Genomic DNA, 27,277 nt, shown 5'->3' with positions numbered 1-27,277 from the left:
CGGTGCGTTTCCGTTATCGTCCTCGTGCAGCCTTAGAGGAGTTGAACATGGATATGTTTGAGGAACAGTTCAAAACTCGAGACCAGGGTAATCCAGCAGACATTCCTACTCTCAAGAAGATCATAATTATAAGCCCTAATAATTATATTGCTCACTTATTTTAAATAGTTTAACGTAGCATGAATTTTAAAACCTCATTTGAGAATGAGAATTTATATTTGTCATTTGTCTCTTACTGATCTGACACACAAAGTATAGAAAAAGAGCTTTTTTTGCAGTTACATGTGAGGGTACAAGTGTCTTCATGTGGTTTACATTTCCAGCTGTATGTACTGTATGTCTCTTTGCTGGTTGTTGACTAATTGAACATCGAGGTAATGACCTGAGCTGCAGTGTCTATAGCTCTCCCTCCTTGGTAAATCAATATGCCATCAAGATTAATGTTTTCTAATTGTAGGAGCAACATGCAACATACACACAAACACACAAACACACACACATAAACATATTAATGAAAACACACACCCAAGGAAGACCACTGTGTACACTGGATACGCATTTGTATCTACAAATACTTAACTAGAGGCGTTCAAGTGTTCCAACATTTGTACCGTAACCTTACATGGAAAAATCCTACACAGGAAAAAACTTCTAAATTGGCACAAAGCCACAAAACAAGTCAAAGTAACTGTTTCCATTTGTGAGACACACAAAGTTATAAAGAGGGAAGTTGATGGCAATCTGCATGCTGATGGGATGTAGGTTTGCAGACAAATCAAATAGAGAGTGAGTATGACAGCGTAACACAGAGAGAGAAATGCAAGAGGGAATATAAGAGTCTGGGGTAATGGACTAAAACCGTCCACACATTTTGAGATAACTATTTGTAGGATAATAATTTAGAGAGCTTGCACAGATACAAAGCTACTTGAAAGCCTCCAACTGCAAAAGGTATCCTTGAAGCTTTAAAATGTGCATGTGAAATATAAGACCAAAGCAAGTCAGCATTTAAGATATAAAATGTATTTGCATCCATCATCAAATGCTTTCTAGGGACTAAGTTTGAATTCCTCTTGCAGGTATTTAAGGAGAACACATAACATGATGTGTTTGGTACACTGCTCAGTGTTTATTCATATGCAACAAACACACTGTGAAACATACTATGGTTTACTTGACTTTATATTAACACTACTCAGTCTTGCTTGTCTTGTGGTCAGCTTGTCAAGATTTCTCATATCACAGCTCTGGTTTGAGTCAGACTTGAGTGAATAACTAATCATTGTAACAACGGGGAATAGGAAGTGATTGCTGTGATTCGTTAATACTCAATTAAAGCACACCAATGGCTATTCACTCCACAGTATCCAAACATATCAATAAAGGGCCTGGGGCATGCCTGGGTCCACAAAATAAGGAATTATCTAAATGCCCAGCTTGCGACCAGAACATTGTTGAATTTATAAGCTGAAGCTCCACACTGAGTGAGAGATTTGTTTCGGCTGATTCCCATCACAAAGATATTACCAGTACATCTAACTAAGCAACTTCCAAAAGCATGATTAAATTGACTGCTTGAACTGAATAAAATGTGGTTCCTCAGCCTAAATTGAGTAAGGTCACTGCTGTTTATTCGGAAAATATACTTACTACTATTGCACTCCAAGAAACACACACACAACCATGAAGCATTAGATCACATGTGTAATTCTAAATGCACACATTGATTTGGATGGGGCTGTGATTATAGAGTCTTTGGCCCTACACTATGTGTATAAGGATGTTTGTATGTTTCTACGAGAGTGTGCAGGACCATCTAGTACAGCACATTGGGTGAGTAATGAGGCAGACAAAATGTAGCGATATCGCACTCACACTGTGTCATGATTCATTATTCTGGTCTCATCAAAAAAAGGAGGCAAATGCCGTATTTACATAGATACACACATACCAACACTGTGAGCTCATTACACAAACTCCAAAAAAAGAGAATTGAAGTGTTTTGTCGTTTGATCATGATGCTCCTTGATGTGGTGTTTTGTGATCTTATTCTGTTACTTACCACACAGTCCCCAGACCAGAACTTGTATTGAAAGTGCATATTATGTACTGTTGATGCTGTTCTCTGAATTAAACTTCTTATCTCCCCTGTCCTCTATCCTGTTACACCATGTCCCAAAGTGCAGGTTCATGTCATTAACTTGTTCATTTGTGCTGAAACAAAAAAAGCTCCCATCTGATTTGAAAATGGATGCATCTCCCTTTAGTTTAAAACTCTAATGGAACTTGTTGTTGTGTGGGCGACAGCGGACAGCATTAGTTGTGTTTGTGTGTTCGCATTATATGCTCTTAACTGGAGGCGGGATCATCCACGGCAGTCATTGGCGTCTAGTGCTAACCTCTCCAGAGAGCTGCAGGTCTCTAAGTGCTTTGCTTAGCTACCGCTGCTAGGCAATCAAGAGTCCCCCCTGTCGCACAGGACAGCCTGCTCCTCTGGGCTCATGGCATTATCACAGCACAATGCTGTTAGGACACTCATATTCTCTGATAGACACATGCTTGTCCTCAAGACCCACACACACACTCGAGAGGGATTTTATAATGCCTGCGGGTGTTATCAGGCACAGGCATTGGGTACATTGGAAACAATGATGCTAATGTCTTATAATGGGGAGGAGATTTTCCAGACTTTTCCTTCAGACTTTCAGGTAGCAGAAAACTACAACTTGTTTGTGTTGTTATGCCTATGCAACAGGTACATTTTTACAAGATGGTCTATAATTGAATTTAAGGGCTTAAAGGGATATTTTATGACACAACACCTCTTGAAATGTTAAAAGTAAAACCTCTGATTTAAGCCAAACAAAAAAAGAAGTCTCACAAATATATTCATCTGTAACTACTGTGCATTAATATGTACAAATTGTATAGATGTGGGTTGTTTTTATATATTTATATATCTGTGTTACCATTCTGACTCATTTAAATGTATCCTTGCTCTCGTGATGAAGCTCTAGTACGGGGTTGGGAGTGAAACTTTGTCACTGTGATCTAATCATCATCTACTTCAAATTAGGTTGAAACTCTCCTCCCGGGTTTATCAACACAATTACATAGCCCCTTTCAAACAAGGGTTAGATGGCAATTACCACATAGGAAATGAGTATGGGTTTTTAGAGTGCACCTTGCTTCCTGTAATGAAAAGGCATAACAGCTGATTGTGCATGATTTCCTGACAATTAGAAAGTAGGCTTATTTTAACGTCTTTATTGTGGCATTTTGGCTTAAAGGATCCATCTGTTGATCCTGACCTTTGTCTGGCAGTCTGCCAAACATTAAAGCTGGTGAAATGATTTATAATCCTTGCACATCAGTATCAGTATTAGATTGTCTACAACAAGTAAAACATCAAAGGCTATTGTCTAGCATTGTGATTTTTTCCACTTCCTTTTGAACATACTCATCTGTACTCGAGTCAAGTTTCGGTAAGGAAATGTAGAAAATCTATTTCACGCAATGTCTCTTTCATTGTCGACATACCACACTTCTCTAGTAAAGTATAGCTCCATCAAAGGATGTCACGAGAAAATACCAAAAATGCTGAAAATGTACTGTTAAAAAGATACATGTTTGTAACAAAAAAAAAGCCACCTTTGCTCTTGATTCCCCTATTAAACTTCCTCTAATCACATCATATTTCCCTCAACCAAAGGCTGTAGGAAAACCAAATATGTGTGACATTCTGCTATTAAGTAGAATCAAAGACTAGGTCATTCTATACCAAAACGTCTTCATGCTAAGTGTATGTTTCCTATCGCAGTTATCTGGTGAGCATGACTGATTAAGCTGCTGAGCAATTGGATTCGCACAATTGAGTGTGAGAGGAGAGATCCATCTTTGTGACGGCTCATGCCTAACCTTGGCACTAGATAAATGGGCTCAGATGTAGCCTGTGTGTGCACATATAGTGTGTGTGTGTGTGTGTGTGTGTGTGTGTGTGTGTGTGTGTGTGTGTGTGTGTGTGTGTGTGTGTGTGTGTGTGTGTGTGTGTGTGTGTGTGTGTGTGTGTGTGTGTGTGTGTGTGTTCTATATCAGTGGTTCTCTACTGGTGGGTCGCGACCCACTTTTGGGTCGCGGATGTGTGAGTGAAGAAAAAAAAAATTGAAAAAAGAAAATTTGGGAAAAAAGTCAAACTTTTATTTTGAAGGTCCGATTTTCTAACGCTGTGCATGCAGTAGGAGTTGGACTGGTAGTACCGGAGACCATAAACGGTCTTGAAAACTTCTGTCACGTAGTGATCATCTTCTGGTATTTTTCCAGAGGCCCTGAAAACTGCAGTCATTAAACCGCTCTTAAAAAAGAATAATCTAGATGCCTCAGTAATGAACAATTACAGGCCAATATCAAACCTGCCATTTCTAGGTAAAATCATTGAAAAAGTAGTATTTCAACAGTTGAGTAACTTCTTGCATTTAAATAACTGTTTGGATGTGTTCCAGTCAGGATTTCGTCCAAACCACAGCACTGAGACTGCTCTTGTAAAGGTCTTCAATGACATCCACTTAAACACAGACAGTGGCAGGACTTCAGTGTTAGTATTATTAGATCTCAGTGCTGCATTTGACACTGTTGACCACAACATATTACTAGACCGACTAGAAAACTGGGTGGGACTTTCGGCAACAGTTCTAAATTGGTTTGAGTCCTACTTAAAGGACAGAAAAAACTTTATTTCTATAGGTAAATACACATCTGAGTTGACAAATATGACATGTGGGGTACCTCAAGGCTCCATCTTGGGGCCTCTTCTCTTTAACATCTACATGCTACCACTGGCTCAGATAATGAAAAACAACAAAATAAGTTACCATAGCTATGCGGATGACACACAAATTTACGTAACAATTTCACCAGGAGATTATGCTCCAATTCAAACACTGAGTAAGTGCATTGAACAAATCAATGACTGGATGTGTCAGAACTTTCTCCAATTAAACAAAGATAAAACTGAGGTAATGGTTTTTGGAGCCAAGGCAGAACGTATAAAAGTTAGCGCTGAGCTTCAGTCTGCAATGTTCAAAACAACAGATAAAGCCAGAAATCTAGGTGTAGTCATGGACTCTGACCTGAGTTTCAACAGTCACATTAAAACAGTTACTAAATCAGCCTACTATCACCTAAAGAACATATCTAGGATTAAAGGACTAATGTCACAGCAGGATTTGGAAAAACTTGTCCATGCTTTTATCTTCAGTAGACTCGACTACTGCAATGGTGTCTTTACAGGCCTCACTAAAAAATCTATTAGAAAGCTGCAGCTAATTCAGAACGCCGCTGCTCGAGTCCTCACTAACACTAAGAAAGTGGATCACATCACTCCTGTTCTGAAGTCTTTACACTGGCTTCCTGTGTGTCAAAGAATAGATTTCAAAATATTGTTGCTGGTTTATAAAGCTTTGAATGGTTTAGGCCCAAAATACATGTCTGACCTACTGCTAAATTATGAACCATCCAGAACCCTCAGGTCTTCAGGGACTGGTCAGCTTTCTGTCCCCAGAGTCAGAACTAAACATGGTAAAGCAGCATTCAGTTATTATGCTCCGAATATCTGGAACAAACTCCCAGAAACCTGCAGGTCCGCTGCAACTCTTACTACTTTTAAATCCAGGCTGAAGACTTTTCTTTTTGCCGCTGCTTTTAATTGAACTATTCACATCTTAAACTGCACTGTAACTTTTAACTTTTATCCATGTATTTTTTCTTTTAATGTTTATTTTATTATCTTTCCTTTTTAATGACTGATTTTAAATGCCATTTTTAAAATGTCTTCCATTTTTGTAAAGCACTTTGAATTACCTTGTGTTGAAAGGTGCTATATAAATAAACTTGCCTTGCCTTGCCTTGCCTTCTCAATAAAAACATCTTTGCTGATGTTTTTGAGTCTTCTGGCCAATCAGAATCAAGATTGTTGCCGGAAGTCCCCACGGAGAATAACTTTGCGGTAGAACTATTCTTTATACATCCATGGTACAACTTCAGATAAAAATGAACACATAATGAAATATGACCCCTGGTTTGATGATTGACAGGTCACAGAACAATGGGAGCTATCTACCCTTACCCACGATTTAAAGGGGACCTATCATGCAAAATGCACTTTTGTACGTCTTTTATACATGAATATGTGTCCCCGGTAGGGCTGTGCAATTAATCGTATTTTAAATCGCAATTACGATTTTGGCCTGCCACAATTACGAAAACAACATAATCGTAAAAAACGATTATTTTGCTTTGCTTGGTTGTGACCGTGCACTGCAACATATTTGATCTAATTTATTTTAGTCTTAATTTATTTGTATTTATCATATTTACATATGTTTAGTAGCTTGTTGAAGTGCGCTCCAAAATATTTGTTGATCTTGTTTATTGGTATTTATTATTTTGATATTATTTATTTAAATGTAAATATAAATGTATCATTTAATTTATTTTTTGTATTGGTTCAAGGTTCAAGGTTCAAGGTTCTTTATTGTCAATCTGACATAGCTACAGAGTAATTATGCAGTTGAAAATCTTATGTCACAGGCTTCTCCAACAATGCAACATAATAACATAACATAATAACAATAAGAGCAAGAGCAATACAAAAATAATAATAGTTATAAAAATGAAATAAAGTTATGATGTGGAATAGTGCAATATGAGTCTATATACAAGTTATTGGAATGATATATATATATTAGGTATTAGATACATACTACTGAGTAGCAGTTGAATGTTTGATGTTGTTTCAACAGTTCAATTGTTTAACAGTCTCACTGCCCGCGGGAAGAAACTGTCTCCGAATCTTCTTGTCCTTGCCCGGATGCTGCGGTAACGTCTGCCAGACGGCAACAGAAAGAACAGTTTGTGGCTGGGGTGATGGGGGTCTTTGATAATCCGTAGTGATTTCTTCCTGAGCCGCTGGGAGTAAAGGTCCTCCATGGATTGGTTTTTCAGTTGAATTATACGTTCAGGGTAATAAACAGTTAAAAAGATACTGTTCAAATTATTATTTGTATTTGTTTTAAAGTTCAATAAATGGATGTTTTCAAAGTCAATGAATAATCGTATTTAATAATCGTGATATCAATTATTGACCAAAATAATCGTGATTATGATTTTTGCCATAATCGCACAGCCCTAGTCCCCGGTGTTCCAGGGAACTCACCAAGTGTCAGAAAACACAACCCTCTCTCTTTTCCTCCATACCCAAATCTCTAAAAACGGTGCTGCAACGGATCTGATACAGACTGATCCAGATTTGAATTATTTTCTACGTCACAAAAGTGGTGCTCCGCCTATATGGCCAACTCTCCACCTATCAGGGGAATGTGGGGTTGGGCCACGGCTGGCCATTGCCGCTCGAAAGCGCTGGAGACGCTGTAGTACATATGCCAGGCCTGTAAGTGTTGCTGTAGTCTGCCACAAAAGCAGCGAAGATGACTTCCCTTGCATGGTTGCCATGGTTGCCCTTCTGTTTATTCTCCGCTGTGGCTCTTTTTCTCCCTCCCCGAGGCAAGCGTTTGCGCCTCCTGCTGCTGTAATTCAATGCAATCCCTCCCCGTCGAGGCAAGCACTGTAATTCTCTCCGGTAGTCCACCAGCAGATGACAAACACCCACCTCTCCGCCTCTTCCAAGGAACGAGGGGACCGTGCGGCAGAGTTTCAGTTAGATTTTTTTTCGCCGGTCAACATGTCCGTTAAAGTTTCAATCTTCCGGACAAAATTAGAAAAGTGCCGGTCAAAGGTCTTCTTTGTTATTTATTGAGCTTTAAAACAAATGAATAATGACTCTATATCAGGGGTGGGCATTTTACGGCCCGCGGGCCACATCCGGCCCGTTGGCCGGCCTTGGCCGGCCCGTGTGAGGTTGATCATAAATTATAACATAATGAAAAAAAACAGCAACCTTTTCAAAATAAAAGCAACACAGCTGTATTGCTTGCATGGCGTAAATACTTTTCTAACTGTGTTGCTTTTATTTTGAAAAGGAAGCTGCTGTTTTTTTTATTTATTTACGTAAACGCGCATGTCGTAACAGCTACGAGTGATGCTGGCCGGCTAGTCCTCGAAATGTCCGCTAAGGGCAAAAAAAGAAAGATCGATACTGAATGCCGCGTTTTCAACAAGACATGGACCGCTAAGTATTTATTTACAGAAGTGAAAGGTAAAGCTGTGTGTTTAGTTTGTGGTGCGCAGACCCCTGTGTTCAAGGAGTACAATTTGAGTCGCCACTATGCTACCAAACACGCAGATAAATACAAGAACCTGTCTGAGGAAGAGTGGGCAAAGGGGTCGGATGCTTTGCTAGCTAAGCTGCAAAGCCAACAACACATTTTCACAAAACATTCCACATCCAGAGATGCAGCTGTCAAGACGAGTTATGTCTTAAAAGTTAACCGTTTTCGGACGAAGAGTTCATTAAGGAGTGTTTGTTGGACACTAATATGCCCGGAGAAAAAGGAGGCATTTGAGAAAGTGCCGCTCTCCCGACGCACTGTTACGAGGAGGATTGAGGACATCGCGGGAAATCTGGAGCTTCAGCTGCAGAACAGAGCGGTCAACTTTGACTTTTTTTCCTTGGCTTTGGATGAGAGCTGCGATGTACGTGACACTGCCCAGCTACTCATCTTCCTACGTGGGATAACTACAGACTTCAAAATCACGGAGGAGCTGGCAGCCATGCAGTCAATGAAAGGTACAACAACAGGGAGTGATTTGTTCACGGAGGTAAATGCATGTGTGGAAAAGTTGGGACTGAAATGGGACAGGCTGGCAGGCGTGACAACGGATGGTTGTCCAAATCTGACAGGGAAAAATTTTGGACTATTGAAGAGAATGCAGGATAAAGTGACAGAAATTAACCCTGAGCAGAAATAGGTATTTTTGCATTGTATTATACATCAGGAAGTGTTGTGTAAGTCAGTGTTAAAAATTAACCATGTTGTTGATGTTGTAACTAAAATAGTTAACTTCATCAGGGCAAGAGCATTGAATCACAGACAGTTTGTTGCACTTTTGGAGGAAAGTGAGACTGAACATCGTGACATACCCTACCATGCAGCTGTCAGGTGGCTCAGCCTGGGCAAAGTGCTGAAAAGAGTATGGGACCTGAGAGAAGAGATTCAAGACTTCTGTGTGAAGAAAGGAAACGACATCCCACAGCTTTCAGATGCAGACTGGATGGCAGACCTTGGTTTTGCTGTAGATGTGACTGCACTAATGAGTGAACTAAATGTCAAACTGCAAGGCAAGGGCCTTTTTGTGCATGACATGTACAGTGCAGTGAAGGCTTTCATGAGAAAGCTGCAGCTTCTCTCAAGCCAAATGGAGGACAACATTCTCACGCACTTGCCAACACTGAAGGAAGCCACACCATCAGCTGATCACCTCCAGAGGTACTCATCCATGTTAGAAGCACTGCATGGTGAGTTTTCAAGGCGATTTAAAGACTTCAAAACAGTTGAGAATGAAATGAACATGATCTTTTCCCCATTTACATGCCATGTGGATGATGCACCCAGTGATGTTCAGCTCATTGACCTGCAGTCTGACACACTTCTGTCAGAGCACTTTAGGTCAGTCTCACTGCCTGAGTTTTACTCTTCCCTGAAAGAGGAGAACTTTCCACACATCAGGAGACGTGCTCAGAAGATGATGGTCCTCTTTGGATCTACCTACATATGTGAACAGACATTCTCAGTGATGAAGTTCAACAAATCCAGATACAGATCCTCTATCACTGATGATCACCTCTCAGCTGTCCTTCGCATATCCACCTCAGACATTGAACCAGATTTCCGTGCACTTGTTCAAGCCCAAGACAGACTGGATTTTTCTCACTGAACAAGTCAAATTAACTGAAAAACAAAAATTAAAAGCACTCATTTCTTTTTGTATAAAGCTGATTCATTTCTTATCTTTAACATACTGTAAAACATCTTTTCAGTATTGGTATATTGAGCAGAATTAAGTTCAACTTATTTTTGATTCGGCCCCCCAACACAGCTCGAGTTTCTGAAGTGGCCCCTTGTAAAAAATAATTGCCCACCCCTGCTCTATATAATCATATATAAGAATAAAACACAGAGGACGGAGATCTCTTTTTCTCCCCCTCTTCTGACAGCCCAGCAGCTGATCTCAAAGCACGCTCCCCTCTCCTGCAGGGGGGCGTGGTCAGCTGCAGCTCACAGAATCAGCCCCCTGCAAAAACAGGGCTGGAAAGAGCAAATAGAGCGAAATGAGGCATGGCTAAAATGCAGGATCTGTTTGGTATTTTGAAAAAAAAACTATATTTATATACTTTATATAGGTATGGCCCTACAATATATTGTTCAAATATAGCATGATATGTCCCCTTTAAAGTAAGTCACACAGACTCTCTCCTCTTTACTCTTCTCTCTGTGAGGAGCAGCAGGTTCAGCTGTCAGAACAAAGTGAAAAACAAACAATGGCATAAAATATTATTAATATGTCGGGTAGTAATAGATTTATTTATTTTCTTCTCAGAGTGTACCAGAATGCGTAGTTTATATGTTAGTATTTCAAAAAATCTCCTGGGGGAGAATCCCCCCAGACCCCCCCTTCTGGGGTTGGGTTTTCAGCATGTGTGCCTTTTTATGTTATACAGTTCAGCGTTGATTCCTTCATCTCATTAAACCTTTTTTAAAGCATACTGTACTTTGGTTCTGTGAATGGATATAAGGGATATATGCACTGTACTTCACTTTAATTAATATTGTATGCTGAAAAGCATATATATTACAGCACGATTTTTTGTTGAATAGATTTCAGTGGTTGAAAATGGTGGGTCGCGATTTATTGACAAAGTAAAAAGTGGGTCCCGAGGCCTGACCAGTTGAGAACCACTGCTCTATATGTATGTATGTATGTGTTGAGGCTACAAAATCCAACATTTTCAAGCAAGAAGCACACTTATCGCATTTGGAGGTTTTCTAGATCAAGGCAAAGGCTATTCTTTCTCTTCCCCTTTTTGCATTTGAAAGAGGAGGAAGGAGTGAGGCAGGGGTGGAAGGAGGCAAAGGGGACAAGAGAAGTTGGCATAGTGTTTCCTCTCTGTATGCATTATGGATGAGGCGCGTCTGTGGCGCTTGATCAACAGCTCTCTGATGGCTTGGAGGTGGCCTGCTGGGGTTACCTAAGACTCTGTGTTTGTGTCTTTTTGTGTTTGAGTGTGTGTGACTAGAACTGAAAAAGTTGGGGTAACATCTGCCCCCACACACAGATAACAAATAATACTTGGAATATTGTTATATTTATTTACAATCTTTAATTGTGACATAACTATATGTTAGCTTGTGAGTTTGATGCACTACACCTAAAAAAAGAGCTGAAAGGAGATGTTTCCAGAGGAGGGGGACATATATCCATTACATTATCAGAGTGTCTATTGGTCACTATAACGACATGATTAGGGCACTTTACAAAAACCATGGCAACATGACAAACACAACTTCCAATTCACAGAGAAAGATATTCCTTGGGTGTTTATATGATGTACTCTGATCTCTAAACTGAGACCAGTCCTATTGCCGCAGCAGATAACAACTTTTAACACTCGTTTCACTCATGACATACAGCTGTTTAATATTTATAATCTTTGCTTAAAGAGTACTCCATTTTGTCAGTATGTACAAAACACATTGCTGGAGGATTTTCAGGGACATTCGTTAGTAGTCGATGAAGTCTAGTATGTCTAAGACTAGAAGGCACTCAGAAAGACAAGCCTCCACAAACACCATATTATTATTCTCTCCTTGCTGTAACACAAAACTCTTCAATGTAAGTAAGGAGCTTCTGACAGTGGGACACTTGAAAAGAGTAGAAGTCTTTATTGCTTTTGCTGTTATTCATCGTTGCAGTAGTTTCTGTTCTCTCCTTTCCTTTCTTTTTTTTACTGACAACAGGGTTTTGAACACACACTATGTTGTGCCTGAGGAGAAGAGACTGGCAGCAAAACAAACACTTGACGTGCAACAAAAAGCATGTCTGTTTTGTTTCTACTATTGGCATCGCAGCAGGAATGATCGCATCACAGGATGGTCTCTAGCTGGTTATAATTATTTCTGCACAGCTGACTTAGAGCCACCAGCACGCACTGGCACAATACCATTGCAGCATAAAATATTGTCGCCTCCAACTATGTGTTTTGAGCTAGTTGACTTTGGTAAGCATGGATCGAAATGACAACACCTCTGTATTATATATAAAGGTAGGTAGCTTTTTACAAGGTACTTCTGCATTTATAATAGCTGGTGTGTATGTCTCCATATCGCCTGTCTAAACACTGGAAAGTGAAAGTGAGGTGCTGAGGGACCGATTGAATTGACAAAGCACTCTTCTGAAGAATCACTGGAGGGGAGACAGCTGGCTCTATCTCTACGTTTCCCCAAATCTCTTTTACTTCTCTCACAACCAACACTGCCTTTAGATTATGTGAGAAACAAACTTTCTGATGATGACAATTATATCCCTCTCACATTCTCTGACTTTGTTACTCTCAACTCTCTACTATAGGTTTTTCTTCACTTTACAGAGTTGTGTTTTTTTTCATTTCATTTAATCGTTTATTTGGCAGGGACAATGCACAGTAATGAACACTTAAAACATTCAAATGTGTCAAGCGTAACAGTGCCAGATTTAGCTTTGAGCTAATTTCCATCCGCAGTCCCTCACATAAAGCATTTAAGAAAATTACATTTTGCAAACATAGCAAAAACAAAATACATGATATGTATGTTTTCTTCGTATTCTTTTGGCCGTATTTTGTTTTTTTCCCTACTATCTCCGTCTTTCTCTGTCCCTTCCCTTCTCCTGCTGCTCTGGTGTCTATATACAGGTCAAAAAAGTCCAGCAGATGCTTTGGACCTAACTCAGGGAGACATGACCTTATCACCATGGCAACTCTTTATAACCATGAAAGCCATCGTTACCTGGTCGAGTTGGCATGTGTGTATACTATTGCCATTTGAGAGGATTCTCTACGGGTTTCCCCAATTTACTGTCCTTTTCGTACATCCTACCATGGGTTAATTTGGGTCAGGTCTGTGAAGATTGCTAATGTTTTACTAAAATATTACAAAACCACAGCTGTGTTTGCAGTTAAAGTATTACAAAACTGCCATAGTGTGTACAGATATGATTAAAAAATGTTTTCGACAAATCAGCTGTAATCTATGCAAAAGTAAAGATTAGTCTTTTTCTATGAATACCATCTGGAAACAGACAAAATGAACTATAATGCATTTTCTGCAGTGCCATGCTCATCAAAACAAGAAATCTGGCAGTAGAAATGTCAAGACAGACAAAATACATGGACTCATTAGTAAACAGCAAACATGTCACTCACACATAACAGCTCAGACATAAACATGAGCATGTGGGTGTACACACACAAAAAACAGATACTCTCGCCAACTGACAAACAAGTACATAGTGTCAAAACTATTCAAACACCTACACATTTGGTAAATTACCAAACAAGGACTTCTTGTTCCATCCCAATACATACAAACTCACACAAACACAGCAACTTGCATGGCATATACTCCATATTGTTTAAGTGTCAAATACCATATTTCCACTAAGCTCTACGAGCTCTATATCTGCTTGCCTTAAGCAAACGTTTCGGATTCAGTGAGTGTGGCATTTAAGATGATGTCACAAAAATTGAGTTTAGTCAAGCATACACGTACTTTGCAGTGGAAACAGTGACCCCCTACTTTGGTACACTCAGTCCATCGCCATTTCTATGATTACATCACTGTCACCTCTAACGTTTATGTTAAGCCAATGTTCTTTCCAAACATTAACTGGCACGGTGCCATCTCCACACACAAAAGGACCATCTCCATATTCAACAGGCGAAACACAGATCCACATATCCTCTACTACATCCACACAAACACCTCTCAAAAGCTTTAGCTTTATTCCTACCGTCTTTGCGGTAAAGGTTGATCTCCACTTTCCTTTCCTCCGATCCCAGCAGGGCTTGTGCCATCTGTGCGATGGCCAATCTCTTGGTGTCAGGTCCATACAGGAAGTTACACGTGCATGGCTTTTGCATGATCTCAGCACGCGAGTAACCACACATGTGGCAAAAGCCATCATTGCAGAAGATGATGGCGCAGTTCTCCACTCTTGCATTGGCGATGACGAACTTGCGACCTGTGGACAGAATGAGAGAAGTTCAGTTTTTAAAGAAGCAACAACACCAATATCTAATCAATGATATGTGGGGTTTCCACCAGAGTAATGTTAGCGGCACATGGGGCATAGCATTGGGACAGTTTTTCTGTGTACTAAAAGTACACAGAAAAACTGTTACAACAAACTCCTTAAATAAATAATTGTGTGCGTAAGTTGTGTGTGTTAGATTGGCACGTATTTTGGCAGATAGAGGGAGTGAATATGAGTGAGCGCACATTTGACAGTGAGTATTAGTGATGTATGAAAACAGTCCACTAGTCCATTTAACGCTGCTGCCTTAATTTTCGACACCAGAACTATATGTCGTTTATAGTTATTATTATTTTAGTCATGTACAAATTTCAACAGTTGTGGAGGACGTTTTTGGAACCTTAAGGGAAGTAAAAGTGCTAATACTATACTCTACTACTTGCCTATGCAAAATGTACTTTTGTGAGAAAAAGTAGAAGTAGTGTGAGAAAGTAGTTATAATGCAGTTACATTTTGTATGTATGTTGAAATGTACTGCAGACAGTGTTTAAGTTTCTAAATGTACTGTAGGTAATTCTAATAGCATTTTATTCTATAAGATATTCTTTGTAGTTTTGTCGCTGTCCTGTACCTCAAAAAAGTCAACTTTTCACAAGGAATTTAGAGAGACAGCAAGCGCATTTTGTGGCATCTGCAGGCAGTGGCAAGTACTTTCAGCATCTGCCACAGAGGCCACTACTCCGTGGCATCTGTGGCAAGTACTTCTGGCATATGCCACAGATGCCACTACGTGCCGATGCATCTGCTGCTGCTGAACGGGAGTTGCCACAAGACGCCAGAGTAAGAGAAGGTTTACGGTAGCTGCCACTCGCCTTCCGTGGCAAATGCTGCTGTTTAAACCCGTATTTATTGTGTAAAATGTCACTGTTTAGGCATGACTTTATCGAACTGATCTGTACACAGGACTGATGATCTGTACAGGACTGATGGTACGATCTCTATTTTTCAAAAAGATTAAACATTATCATTTCTATTAGATTTTACTTGGAGAACGTGGTTTGTTAAAATAAATAAACGTGCTATTTTTATGATAATACTCTATATATTATAAGTAAATAAAGACAACTTATTGTGATCTATCATTGTTGACCAGAGGTGGGAAATAGGCTAACTAAGGCGCCGTTTACACGAGCAGAAAACTGCTTGTATCTGCATAGTTTCGCGTGCGTATAGCCCTATTATTTACACGAGGCCGATAGAAACTGACCCCACAAACGATAACGGGTCCCAAGGTGGATAGATTTGCAAACGAAACGCTCTGGGGGGTCAACCGAGTCCGTGTAATCACCTCTATACGAATATTTCCTGAAAAAATAACGATAGCCCCACCTTTCCCCACCTCTCCTGCTCACTGCTGTAGCATGGCTGTGTTAATTAAACGCACAAGGGGTTCTTGAATGAAATAATATTATAAAAGGCAAACCAGAATTGTTAACGCCCAATATACTCCTTAAACAAAATAAACAGAGTCAGATTTCATGCATTGATCCATTATATTGACAAAGGAGGATCTCACCCGGTGTTTGTAGAGAATATCTCTCTGAGCGAGTCCTCTCCACGGAGACATGCTCCTCCTCCTGTCAGTAGCTACTGCTAGTGCTACTGCTACTGACCATGCTACAGATATTAGTGCAAAAATATACAGCTCCTCTACCACAACCATCAGCAACAAGTGGACATGGAGAATTACATGAACTACATGTTGCTAAATCCACGGCGGGGCGTAAACAGAAGGGTAGCCATGGCAACATTGCTGCGGGGCTGCTGCGGAGTCTTCTTCACTGCTTTTGGTGTATTTTGTGGCGGAAGTTGCAGCGCCACTTACTGTCCCGGCATATGTACTACAGCGTTTCCAGCGGTCTCGTTTGAACAGACACGTTAAATGAAACGAATGCATGTGAACGGAAGACTTTTTTGAATATGCATACTGTGCATAAACGCAAACGGTCCCGTGTGAGCGGGGCCTAAGTAGGCTACATACTCAAGTACTGTACTTGTGATTTAGAAATAGCCTACTTGCCAGATTCTGATTAATGATGAGAAATATAATCAAGTCTTAAATCAGACTTTAGTTACTCCTGGAGTAAATTCACAAGCTACCCTACAGTATACAAAGTCATTAAAACTAGCTGCACCTTTACCAGCTTTGATAACACTTTAATGATCACTAATTATAATGAAAACATGTAATATGTACTTTAAGTATATGTTTATGCTAATACTTTTGCGCTTTTACTTGAGTAACATTTTAATACAGGACCTTTACTTGTAACAGAGTATTCCTACATTTAGGTAGGCTACTTCTACTTTTACTTAACACTAGAACTGCCAGGGGTCGCTGTATAGCCTACCTAAAACCGCCAACGGGTCAAATGTACCAGCTATTAGAATGCATTGATTTTCAAGGTACAATGTTATTTTATTTATCATACTAGAACACAGGGCTAACAGTGAGTGTTGCCACTACTCGCCGTTGCATGTGCCTTGGCATTTGCAGGCAGTGGCAGGTACTTCCGGCATCTGCCACAGATGCCACTACTTGCCGAGGCATCTGCGGCAGATGCCACTACTTGGTTTTGCCGAGGCATCTGCCGCTGCTGAACGGAAATTGCCACTAGATGCCGGTGTTAGAGAAGGTTTACGGTAGCTGCCACTCGCCTTCCGTGGCAAATGCTGCTGTTTAAACCCGTATTTGCAGATGCCATTACTCCGTGGCATCTGTGGCAGGTACTTCCGGCATCTGCCACAGATGCCACTACTTGCTTGCTATTATTTCGTAATTTTAAATGCAGTTTCTAAAGCTGAAACCCTGCAAGCACTGCAAAGCTGGCAAGGGGAGACTGATGAGGATGACTCACCATACGAGCTCTTCACCTTTGCATTTGACCAAAGAAAGAAAACGTTCTGCCAAGCACTAGTTACAGTCAAGCATTACAAATTGTTCACCAGTTTCGAAACACAATAAAAGGGTTGGATAAAAAAACATGAATTGTGTCTTGCTTTTTTACTATAGCCTACTGTCATGATTGTCTAAACAGAATAACATGGTTTGTTTAGATTCACTGATATAAATATCAAATAAGAATCATCTGAAGCATTTAAATAAAAATGTTTAATCAGAATTAAAATATTAAACAACAAAACAGATAGAATGAAATTAATCTGTTTATTAACAACGAAAAAATAAAATAATTAAGTATGCCTACATTTAAAATAACACATTTATACATGTGTACAATCAAATATAACTGTCCTTTGCCTCATTTATAAAGTATAAACCTTAGCATCTCACTAGCAATGGCAACTGCAATCAGTTACAGCTGCCCTAAGTCTGTAGCCAAGTCTAATAACACCAGTGTACACGTTGCTGTGTCAATACAGATTTGTTAATTATTTGTCTTTACTAGTAATAATACACCTGGTTTATCGTAGCAAGCAGTGGAAACTCCCCTCCAGAAGCGACAATTGCCAAGGGCTTGCGTTGCAACACTCACTCGCCAATATTTCTTTTTTATTACAATATATTTTTAGTAGCCGACTATCATAAATATAGCACGCTTGTTTATTTTTAGCAAACCACGTTCTCCAAGTAAAATTGAATAGAAATTATCATTTATAATCTTTTTGAAAAATAGAGATCGCACATCAGTCCTGTGTACAGATCAGTTCGATAAAGTCATGCCTAAACAGCGACATTCTAATCTACACGATAAATACGGGTTTAAACAGCAGCATTTGCCACGGAAAGCGAGTGGCAGCTACCGTAAACCTTCTCTTAGGCCCAATCCCAAACCACGCCCTACACCCTACCCCTACACACTACCCCTCCGTTTGCGCGTTCGCGCGGAGGGTCCGCCACATTAAGTGCTGTTCCAAACCAACGAGTGTGGAGAGGTGTGGAGGGGGAGTGGGCTATCAAGCCCTCAAACAGCGAGTCTGCATCGGTGCTGACTTGAGACTGGTCTCTACCAAGCCCCCAGGAAGTGCGCCGGACTCAGATGACAATATTCGTGCTGGCCAAACGGCGGTACTACACTTCCTTTTGGTTGCCAGGCCCGTAAACACTTTTTCCCATTGACTTACATGGGGAAAGAGTGGTCTGTAAATCGTTGGATAATTTTTTTTAAACTAAATAAACTACCCAGTATGAACACTTGTATAGCCCTTATTAAAAACATTCGTTCCTCAAGTTGTAAAAATGTGCTAATAACGTTATTCTGAGAGTTATTTCCCTCTGCATTATGAACGCGCATCTAACCCACGGGACCGCGCCGCCCGGCACGTTCATGTTACGTGTTCAGCACGAGTACATGCGTTTATCTTTACCCATGGATGTACAATAAGAACGGACCCATATCGCCTTACTGCCAGCCCACGGAGCTGTAATAATGGATATATTGCACATGTTTGCTGTAATTCATCATTTGTAAAATATTATACTACATGGGCTGTATGATTAAATCTTGTACCGTAAATGTTGTATTAAATAAAGTTAATATTACCGACGTAGATTAACGTCCCTGTAGCTTCTTATTGCACTAAGAAGCTTATTGCACTGTATATATATATACATATATATATATATACAGTGCAATAATTCTGTCATGCTAAATGAAGCTCTGTTGCTTGGATATCACTAGATCCTGTTACAGCGTAATATAAAAGTACATAACGATTGATGTGTAAATTAGCATAATTACTAGCTAACCGCTAGCTGCTAACTGCCGCCTCGTTAATATCAAATCTATCATAATAACAAACCATTACCATGCTGTCATGAACGTGCGGTGCTGTTACGTGTACGCAAATTGACGTGCTTGATGTGAACGAGCATTTTGGGGGGCATGGTTAAAGTTGCGCATGCGCTATGAGCGCACATACGGGTACTTCTCAGGCATGCCGGGTAATCTGTGACGTTTCGCTCTCTCAAAAGTTGGGCCATTTTATCATCATGCGCGAATGAGCAACTCTCATAGGAATGAATGAGGCCCCGCCTCCCACGCTGTATCCAGTTCTTATTATACATCCATGGTCTCTACCTGACCGGAGTCACGCTGTGTGTGTCCGTCAGGAAACACGCTGTTTACAAGTAGTTCCAGCAAACATCCACTGATAAATTGCGATGTTAACAACCTCATGATAACCTCATATTTTTTTAATTTAGGATCATACCTGTGTTTAGTCTAGAAAAAGGTAAATGTGTGCATTTTATTATAAAGTTGTGTATATTTACAGACTGTTGCAAAAACTAAGAAGCTTATAAACATCAGGTTTAAAACTAAAAGAGCTTTACAAAAAAGTAACACAATGAAAGATGTTTGGAGTTTTATTTGAGTTCTTAATTTACATTTTTTGTCTAAGAGATGCTGATTTGAAACCGTTGTTACATACAGTTACGGCATTTCCTGTTTCTGCCGGAGAGAGGGGAGTTTGTCCCAAAGCTTGCCGCTGTATTTACTCCCTCCATCTGACAGGAGGGAGCCTCGTTGAGCTGCGAGTGTGGCTACAGACGGAGTTCACTCCGTCACGGAGGGGTAGGGTCGAGGGAGTGGTTTGGGATTGGGATTGGGCCTTACTCTGGCATCTTGTGGCAACTCCCGTTCAGCAGCAGCAGATGCCACAGAGTAGTGGCATCTGTGGCAGATGCCGGAAGTACTTGCCACTGCCTGCAGATGCCACGAAATGAGCCAGGCCCTACTGGAAGTACTTGCCACTGCCTGCAGATGCCACGAAATGAGCCAGGCCCTACTGGGACACCTAGCCCTGCTTTCAGCATTGTGACAATGTTTTTGTAGACTGATTTAAAGTATTTTTTTGCTTAAGTAGTAGGACCTTTTTCTCAACCCGTTATTATTTAATTTATCACAAACATTAAAAATCACCAAGTAATGGATACAAGGTCTCCTTCTAAGTTGGAAGGAAAAACTTTTATCTGAAAAGTAACTAAAGCTGTCAGACAATGTAGTCGAGTAAAAAGAACACTATGTCTATTTGTTTCTGATGTGTATTGCAGTAGAGGAGTTTAAAGTTACATTTTAACCTTTATTAATTTCTTAGTTTAACCACGTATAAGCACTATGTATAAAACATGTGTGTAAGACAACGTTGCTAATTAAAGACGATGAAAATCACCTGCGCACTTAGCTAATATATAGCATGCTTGCTATCTTACAAATGTTCATTTCCAAACCTGGTAAACCTAGTTTACCTACGTAAAGTACCTTTAAAGTTGGAAATAAAAAGTCACAAATCATGTGCCCTTTCCAGCATCATGTTAACATATTAAATATAATATTTCTTGACATTTTTACCTGCATGCATGGCACTTGACGCTTACGTTACGTGACGTGACATTATCCTTGCCTCTTTCCTGACATGTTGCTACCTGGTTGCTACATGTTGCTATATCACCTTCAAAATAAGAGTCCCATTTTCAAAATAAAAATAAAACAATATAAATCCATCAAGAATACAAGTTTTTTAAATAAAAACAATAAATGTAATCCTTCTCTTCTGCAATCCACGTCAACGCGGACATAATATTTTATGTGTGCTAATAGGTTTGCATTTTTGTATTTATAAGTGTAAATCGCAGCTGCAACATTGGTGGCTCCATCTCCCACAAAGCTCTGATGTGTGTATCTTTCTAAACCACTTACTGTAGAAGGAGCCATTTAGAATCCTGTCTCTGCACAATGTCAATGAATGATTTTAATGCACTCATAGACCTGCTGTTGTAACTGGACGCACACACAGAGACACATACACACTTGCAAATACTTTCTTACCCAGCACACTGACTCTTTGGTATCTTGCGGGACATAAATCTGTGCATAAGGCCTCTGTAGAAGTGTGATTGTGTTTGTGCTGCGTCAGGGTGATAGTCTGTCAGGCTGATAGATGGCCTCTCCTAAAGAGCTTTAAGCTTCTGAGAGTTCCATGTTACTTTCACTTTAGTATTGGGCCCCAAATGAGAAGAATGCTGCACAAAGAATAGAAGTGTGGATGGCCTGATGAAAAAGGAAATTGATAGGATGGGAAAAATAACTAATGGAGGCAGAATTGGAAAATAGTGTGGACAGAGCAAATGCAATCTGATGGGAATGGGTGGTACTGCAAGAATCAAACCTCTTTTTGTAACAATTAGCCTGCATCAAGTAAATGGACTTGAGATGGAAAAAACTATTTATTTTTTGTCTGAGGCTTTCTCATAGCATTTCTCTCTGTTGCAGTGAAGTCCGATCTACTCAATTCAACTTTATTTATCCAGGTATCCTGTCTTGACTACATGCCTTAACTTCATTATTTTTTAAATAACTGACATACACACACACACACATGGCAAACTCATTTGTAAACAGTTGTTTATTTACATATATCAAGCAGTCACAGAGCAACACAAGCCTTTACTTAAGTTGTGCTTGTGTCCAGATGTGTATAAATCAAATCTGTTCATCAGCTGTTTCAGTAAAAAACAGCTGCTTGATGCTGCCAAAAATGGCTCAATGAGAGTAGAGAGAGTAAACCACTATAAGCAATCCTGTTGTTCTCACATGGTTATTTGATACATTTTTTGTGTGAAATTAATGATCCAGCCACTTTAAGGTCTGTCTACTGAACTGAACTTTGGAGATATAAACTTAACTATCTCCCAAGATAAATCATTGGTCCCCTTCTCCACCGTGTTTGAGCCAAACTCTCCAACCTCCATCTGCTGTGTCAATTCAGTGTCAATTCAGTAGACCTGATTATTGCCTTAATGATAAATGTCTTCTCTGGGATGAAGGTGCAGTAAGACCAACATTTACTCATCAATCATTTCAACGACGAAGGAAGTGAAAGGTATACTTCTAGAAAAAGGTGAAATAGGTACAGTATACTTATTTACTCATGAGTGCATTCCCTTGAGTCTGAAAAACATTCACAACCTGGGTTTTCTTCTACCCATTTTCAAGATTGTGGGTACCCTTTATAATGATTTTTTAAAAAGTCTGAGCACAGGCAATTTTTCTAGCAAAGTGTTCTTCATTAAAGCGTCATTATGTACCTGACCCTGAACAGGAATTACTGAATCATCAAACAAGCTAAAGGGTATAAAGACATTATTCCCTTTAAAAAGCAGTTCACAGAGGGCAAGTTACTTCCAAAATGTAATATAGTACATATTACTTATTACGGTCTTTTTTAAGTAATAAGTTACATTACAATATTACTGTCTCTGAAATGTAATGAGTTACACTACTTTTATATAACTTTTGAGTTACTTTACCAAAATAACCGCAAAAGAATGGCTCGGTATTTGAAATGCTAAAATGTAGTTTAGTGCAGCTCATTATACATCCAGTGAAGGGCAATGTGGTATACAGTAGCATAACAACTATGTAGGCCAGGGCTATTCAATTAGTTTGGAATGGGGGCCGGTTGATGAAAATGATCCAAAGCAAGGGGCCGGGAAAAAGATGGCTTGAAATATGAGCAATCATATTAAGAGCTTCAGATACAGTAAATACTACAACAGCATAGTGGAGTGCATATATTGTGTTTAATTAAATCAAACAACATATCCCCAAGGCCTTTATAGATCTAAATGGCAAGTTCAGAACTCAGTAGGCCTACATGTGAAGCTAATTTAACCATCAACATCATTTCATTTGATTTTATTTAGGTGAAATGATCTAATCATTCACGCAGAGATGCAATCAATGACAGGAGTTGTCACTACAGTATAGTAGGTGGGTTCGAAACCCGAGCCCGTCGAAGTTTTCAGGCATTGTCTACCCCTCTACTGTATCTCTCAATGTAGCACCCTCTCTGGAATAAAGGCACTCTGGCACAAAAAAAGAAAAAAAAAAATCTTAAAAAAAAAAGAAAAGATGACTTTTTAACATTATACTCAAAGGGCCAGTAAATATCACCCCGGGGCCGGATTTGGCCCGCGGGCCGCCAATTGAATAGCCCTGATGTAGGCCATTTAAGCCCCGAGCCTGTTTTTTAGGCATCAGGCTCGAAAATGACATTCCCAGAACAATTGACTATATCTTCCCTTCTAAAAGGGGTAAATTAATAATCTTTTTTCTCAAAGCAATGATAAACCTGTGAGTTGGATGTAGAAAAGTCAGAATCAATATAGAATTTTTTTATTTTAAAGTAAATTCATGTAAATTATAGTGTCCGTCCAACAAAAAAACATTACTTATAGTGAAAACCACCCTTGAATGATGGGATCGGAGACTAAAAGCTTTAGGAATCAAAACTATAACATATAATAAGTACCCTGTGATGCGTAGCCAGAATGCCCAAAACCGGAAGCTGTCATACACTCTTGTAGCAGATAATATGAAAACTCCGTTATTGACATAAATATGGTGATGGATTATCAGTAATCATTTCAAAGTGACACATACACATTGGATTAACCTTCAGCAGCGTTGTTATCGTTTTAATGCCATTGAACACAACTTTTGATCAGAAACAGCAAAAGGTAAGACATATTTTCCGTGTTTGCTCCGTAAAGCTACGTTGTGTGATGTCTGGGTTTGTTTCCCCTGCCGCGAGTTTTGATCGCTCGTGATGATACTTATACCGGAGTTTATTCTCCCGTTAGCTCCGGGTTAGCTCACACGGCAGCGGCCGCTGTAAAGTATTCACTGTCTGACTGTCACACAAGCAGCTGATACATATCCCCAATTCCCCATAAGTGAATGTGTTTCAGTATGAATTGACGCTGTTTGGCATCACAACGCTGTTATGAAAATTGCTCTGGTGTAAAATGGGTGATGTTAGCATAGCAACCGAAGCTAAACTGACTATCTTGACTACTTGTTGTTGCTATCCTATTGTGGCATAAGCCGTTTTCTACAGGAACATTTTACCGGCGTATTTTTCATTATGATTCTACTTGTGATAGTCGGACATCATGACAACCTGTGCAGCCCATGTATTGATTCCATCTGATAGATGCTATAATACAAAACAAAACGTCTGCCTGCTCTCCACAATGATCAATAACAGCGAACGGATGGTCAAAGTAAGGTACAAATAAACAGAATCACACGAAGCCTGGTTAGTGTTGCCTGACTTTATAAAGTGTGTGTTTTTTTTTTATAAGTGTGTGGTTGCGTTCTAGTCACTTTGCTCAGCGCTACTGCTTGTTACAACTTGTATTTGCCCTTCTCGCCTTTAACTGTTAGCTCAGGTTAATCTCGCCGACGTAAGCGTGACATATGCGGTTCTTGCTTCTAGACCGACAATTTTTTGGTGCTTGAAACTAACCGGATTCCAGAGCTTAGAGGCGGCTCCGCTGCGGTGTGAACAGGAAAAAACTGTGCTTTTCAGACTCTAGCTCCGAACCGGCCCTGGAACCGCATTGGTGTGAAAGCCCCATTCTAGGGTCATTTGGGTGCATTTTCCATATGTCTGGCCCCCCTCGGTCGATTTTGATGATTGACACCTCTTTTTAACCGTTAGAGCCAATAGAATCGAGGGGAAGTTCCTAAAATCCATCTAAACATTACCCATTGGTGAATGAGTGATGTGTAGCCAGAATGCCCAAAACCGGAAGCTGTCATACACTCTGGTAGCAGCTAATATGAAATCTCCGTTATTGACATAAATATGAAGATGGATTATCAGTAATCATTTCAAAGTGACACAGACACATTGGATTAACCTATGGATTAACCTTCAGCAGCGTTTCTATCGTTGTAATGCCATTGAACACAACTTTTGATCAGAAAACAACAAAGGTAAGACGTTTTTAGCCGTTTTGGCTCCGTAAAGCAAATGTTGTTGTTGTTTGTTGTCGTTTCGCCGCGAGTTCTGATCGCTCAGTGATGATACTTATATGTCTGGAATATGTGGAATTTCAGTTTGCTAATCGATATCTTGTTTGTGCAGATCTGATAAGTAATAAGGGTATTTTACCATAGGTTCTGTGCTAAGTGCGTTAGCATTTTTTCGCTCAGAGCTAATTCAGAGCCTTTGTTATTACCCTTTTGTTTCGTTTAGCTACACATTGTTAATATTGCCTGAAAGCTGAGTTTCTTCCCGTTAAGTGAGTATGACACATTCATAGTTTATTAAATGTTAAGAAGCCCTCAGACGCTGTTTCTTGCAAGATGTTGCGTCATGCCGGGGCATGGGGCTTAAGGCTACTAACAACTTTTATTACACGGCTTGGTCAGAGTTCGAGTTATAAACTGAGCTCTATGGGGGTCTTTAAAACTAACGTGTGTGCGCGCCACACACACACACACACACACACACTCATAAACACTCAAACACACACACACACACACACACACACACACACACACACACACACACACACACACACACACACACACACACACACAAACACACACAGCAGCAGCCCTCTACTTGCTACAAACTTAAATATGAAAAGGTTCAATTACGCAGACACACATCATCTCGGCTCGCGCAGCACGCTCACAGGCATAGATTGGACCACCTTGGAGGTGCCGGCATATTGTCATTCAAGAGATGTGTAGTTCTTTTGGAAAACATGTTTTTCTTTAGACTGATCAGGGAACTCGACGCGAAGTGGAGGGATCTTGATGAGCCCGAAGGGTAAACACCAGGCTTACTAATCTACCTGCACAATATCTCTCTGGTGTCGGAATGTCTCGCGATGTTAGTGAATTCCTAAAAAACAAAACACCATTTAATTTCGGGTTAAACTGTGTTGTAACTGCGTTAATGAGAATTGTAACGGGTAGTATATTACCCACATTTCATTAGTAATGCGTTACATTTAGGGCTGTCAAGTTAATAACGCGTTAACGCAAAAAAAAATTAACGCCACTAATTATTTTAACGCGATTAACGCATGTGTATTTTTTGTCCTCGGCCGCCGTAGTTTCAGAGCGCATCGAGTTTAAAATACCATCTCCAAGCTGATGCTGACAGCCCCGCTCCTGCTGCCCGCTTGTGGCAGACCACACTTCCACGCTCACCGGCAGGCCCGGACTGGCCATCGGGAGGACCGGGAGGGTGTGTGTATGTGTGGCGCGAGCGAAGCACACCTTACGTGTTGTTGTTAGCATCTGGTGCTAGCTAGCTGAGCTAACGGATATAAAGAGCTGTTTCAATGAAAACAGAGGAGCGACATTTCGCCGACAACTGCGCCGAGCACTTGACTTTATGCAGGTAGCCAGACAGCACACTCAGCACGGATAGTGCCGCAACACAGCTCATACACACAGGCATATATGCCTTGAGCTGCACATAGCTCCAACGATCCTCCACATTTTCACACACACACACACACACACACACACACACACACACACACACACACACACACACACACACACACACACACACACACAGTATTGTATGAGAGAGGTTCTAGGTTGAATTGAGGCGAATATTTGTAATGTTCAGAGGTTGTTGTGTTTAATATTCATGAGAATATTTGTCATTGTTCAAATGATAATAAACAAACATATAAAGCATTGTTGTCCACTCATATGTTGATAAGAGTATTAAAAACTTGAAAAATATCCCTCTAAGGTACATTTAGAACAGATAAAAAATGTGCGATTAATTTGCGATTAATCGCGATTAACTATGGACAATCATGCGATTAATCGCGATTAAATATTTTAATCGACTGACAGCCCTAGTTACATTACTTCGTAACAGCAAAAAGTAATACATTACTGTAACGGCCCGTCCACACAGCGGCTTTGGAAGCTTCTTCCAACGCTTCTGCCCATTCACTTTGAATGGGGTGACGTCACTTTTCGCCGAACTGCATTGTGGAAGCAGAGCGGAGCTTTCCTGGCGTTTCAGGCTGCAAAAGTTGAGCAATGTTCAACTTTTGAAGCTTCTGAAGCTTTCGGTGGAAGCGTCAGCCAATCAAATCATATGCCAGTACAAGCTCTAGCCAATCAAACCGCTGCTTGTGTGTCAGCGGCGGGAGATTCATGTGATTGGTTGTTGGTCGAGCTTC

At 40.1% G+C, this 27,277-nt stretch overlaps 1 protein-coding gene across 1 annotated transcript in view; it reads right to left on the bottom strand.

Annotated features, from left to right (window-relative positions):
• Positions 1–27,277, bottom strand: part of kcnh2b (potassium voltage-gated channel, subfamily H (eag-related), member 2b) — a 232,811-nt gene that overhangs the window by 186,358 nt on the left and 19,176 nt on the right. The window contains 1 exon segment of the mRNA XM_034126727.1: positions 13,999–14,229. Within this exon segment, the coding sequence (XP_033982618.1) occupies positions 13,999–14,229 (231 nt within the window).

Source organism: Trematomus bernacchii, unplaced genomic scaffold (assembly GCF_902827165.1).
Source record: "Trematomus bernacchii unplaced genomic scaffold, fTreBer1.1, whole genome shotgun sequence".
Classification (NCBI taxonomy): Eukaryota; Metazoa; Chordata; class Actinopteri; order Perciformes; family Nototheniidae; genus Trematomus; species Trematomus bernacchii.
This window is presented reverse-complemented; position numbering and strand designations above follow the sequence as displayed.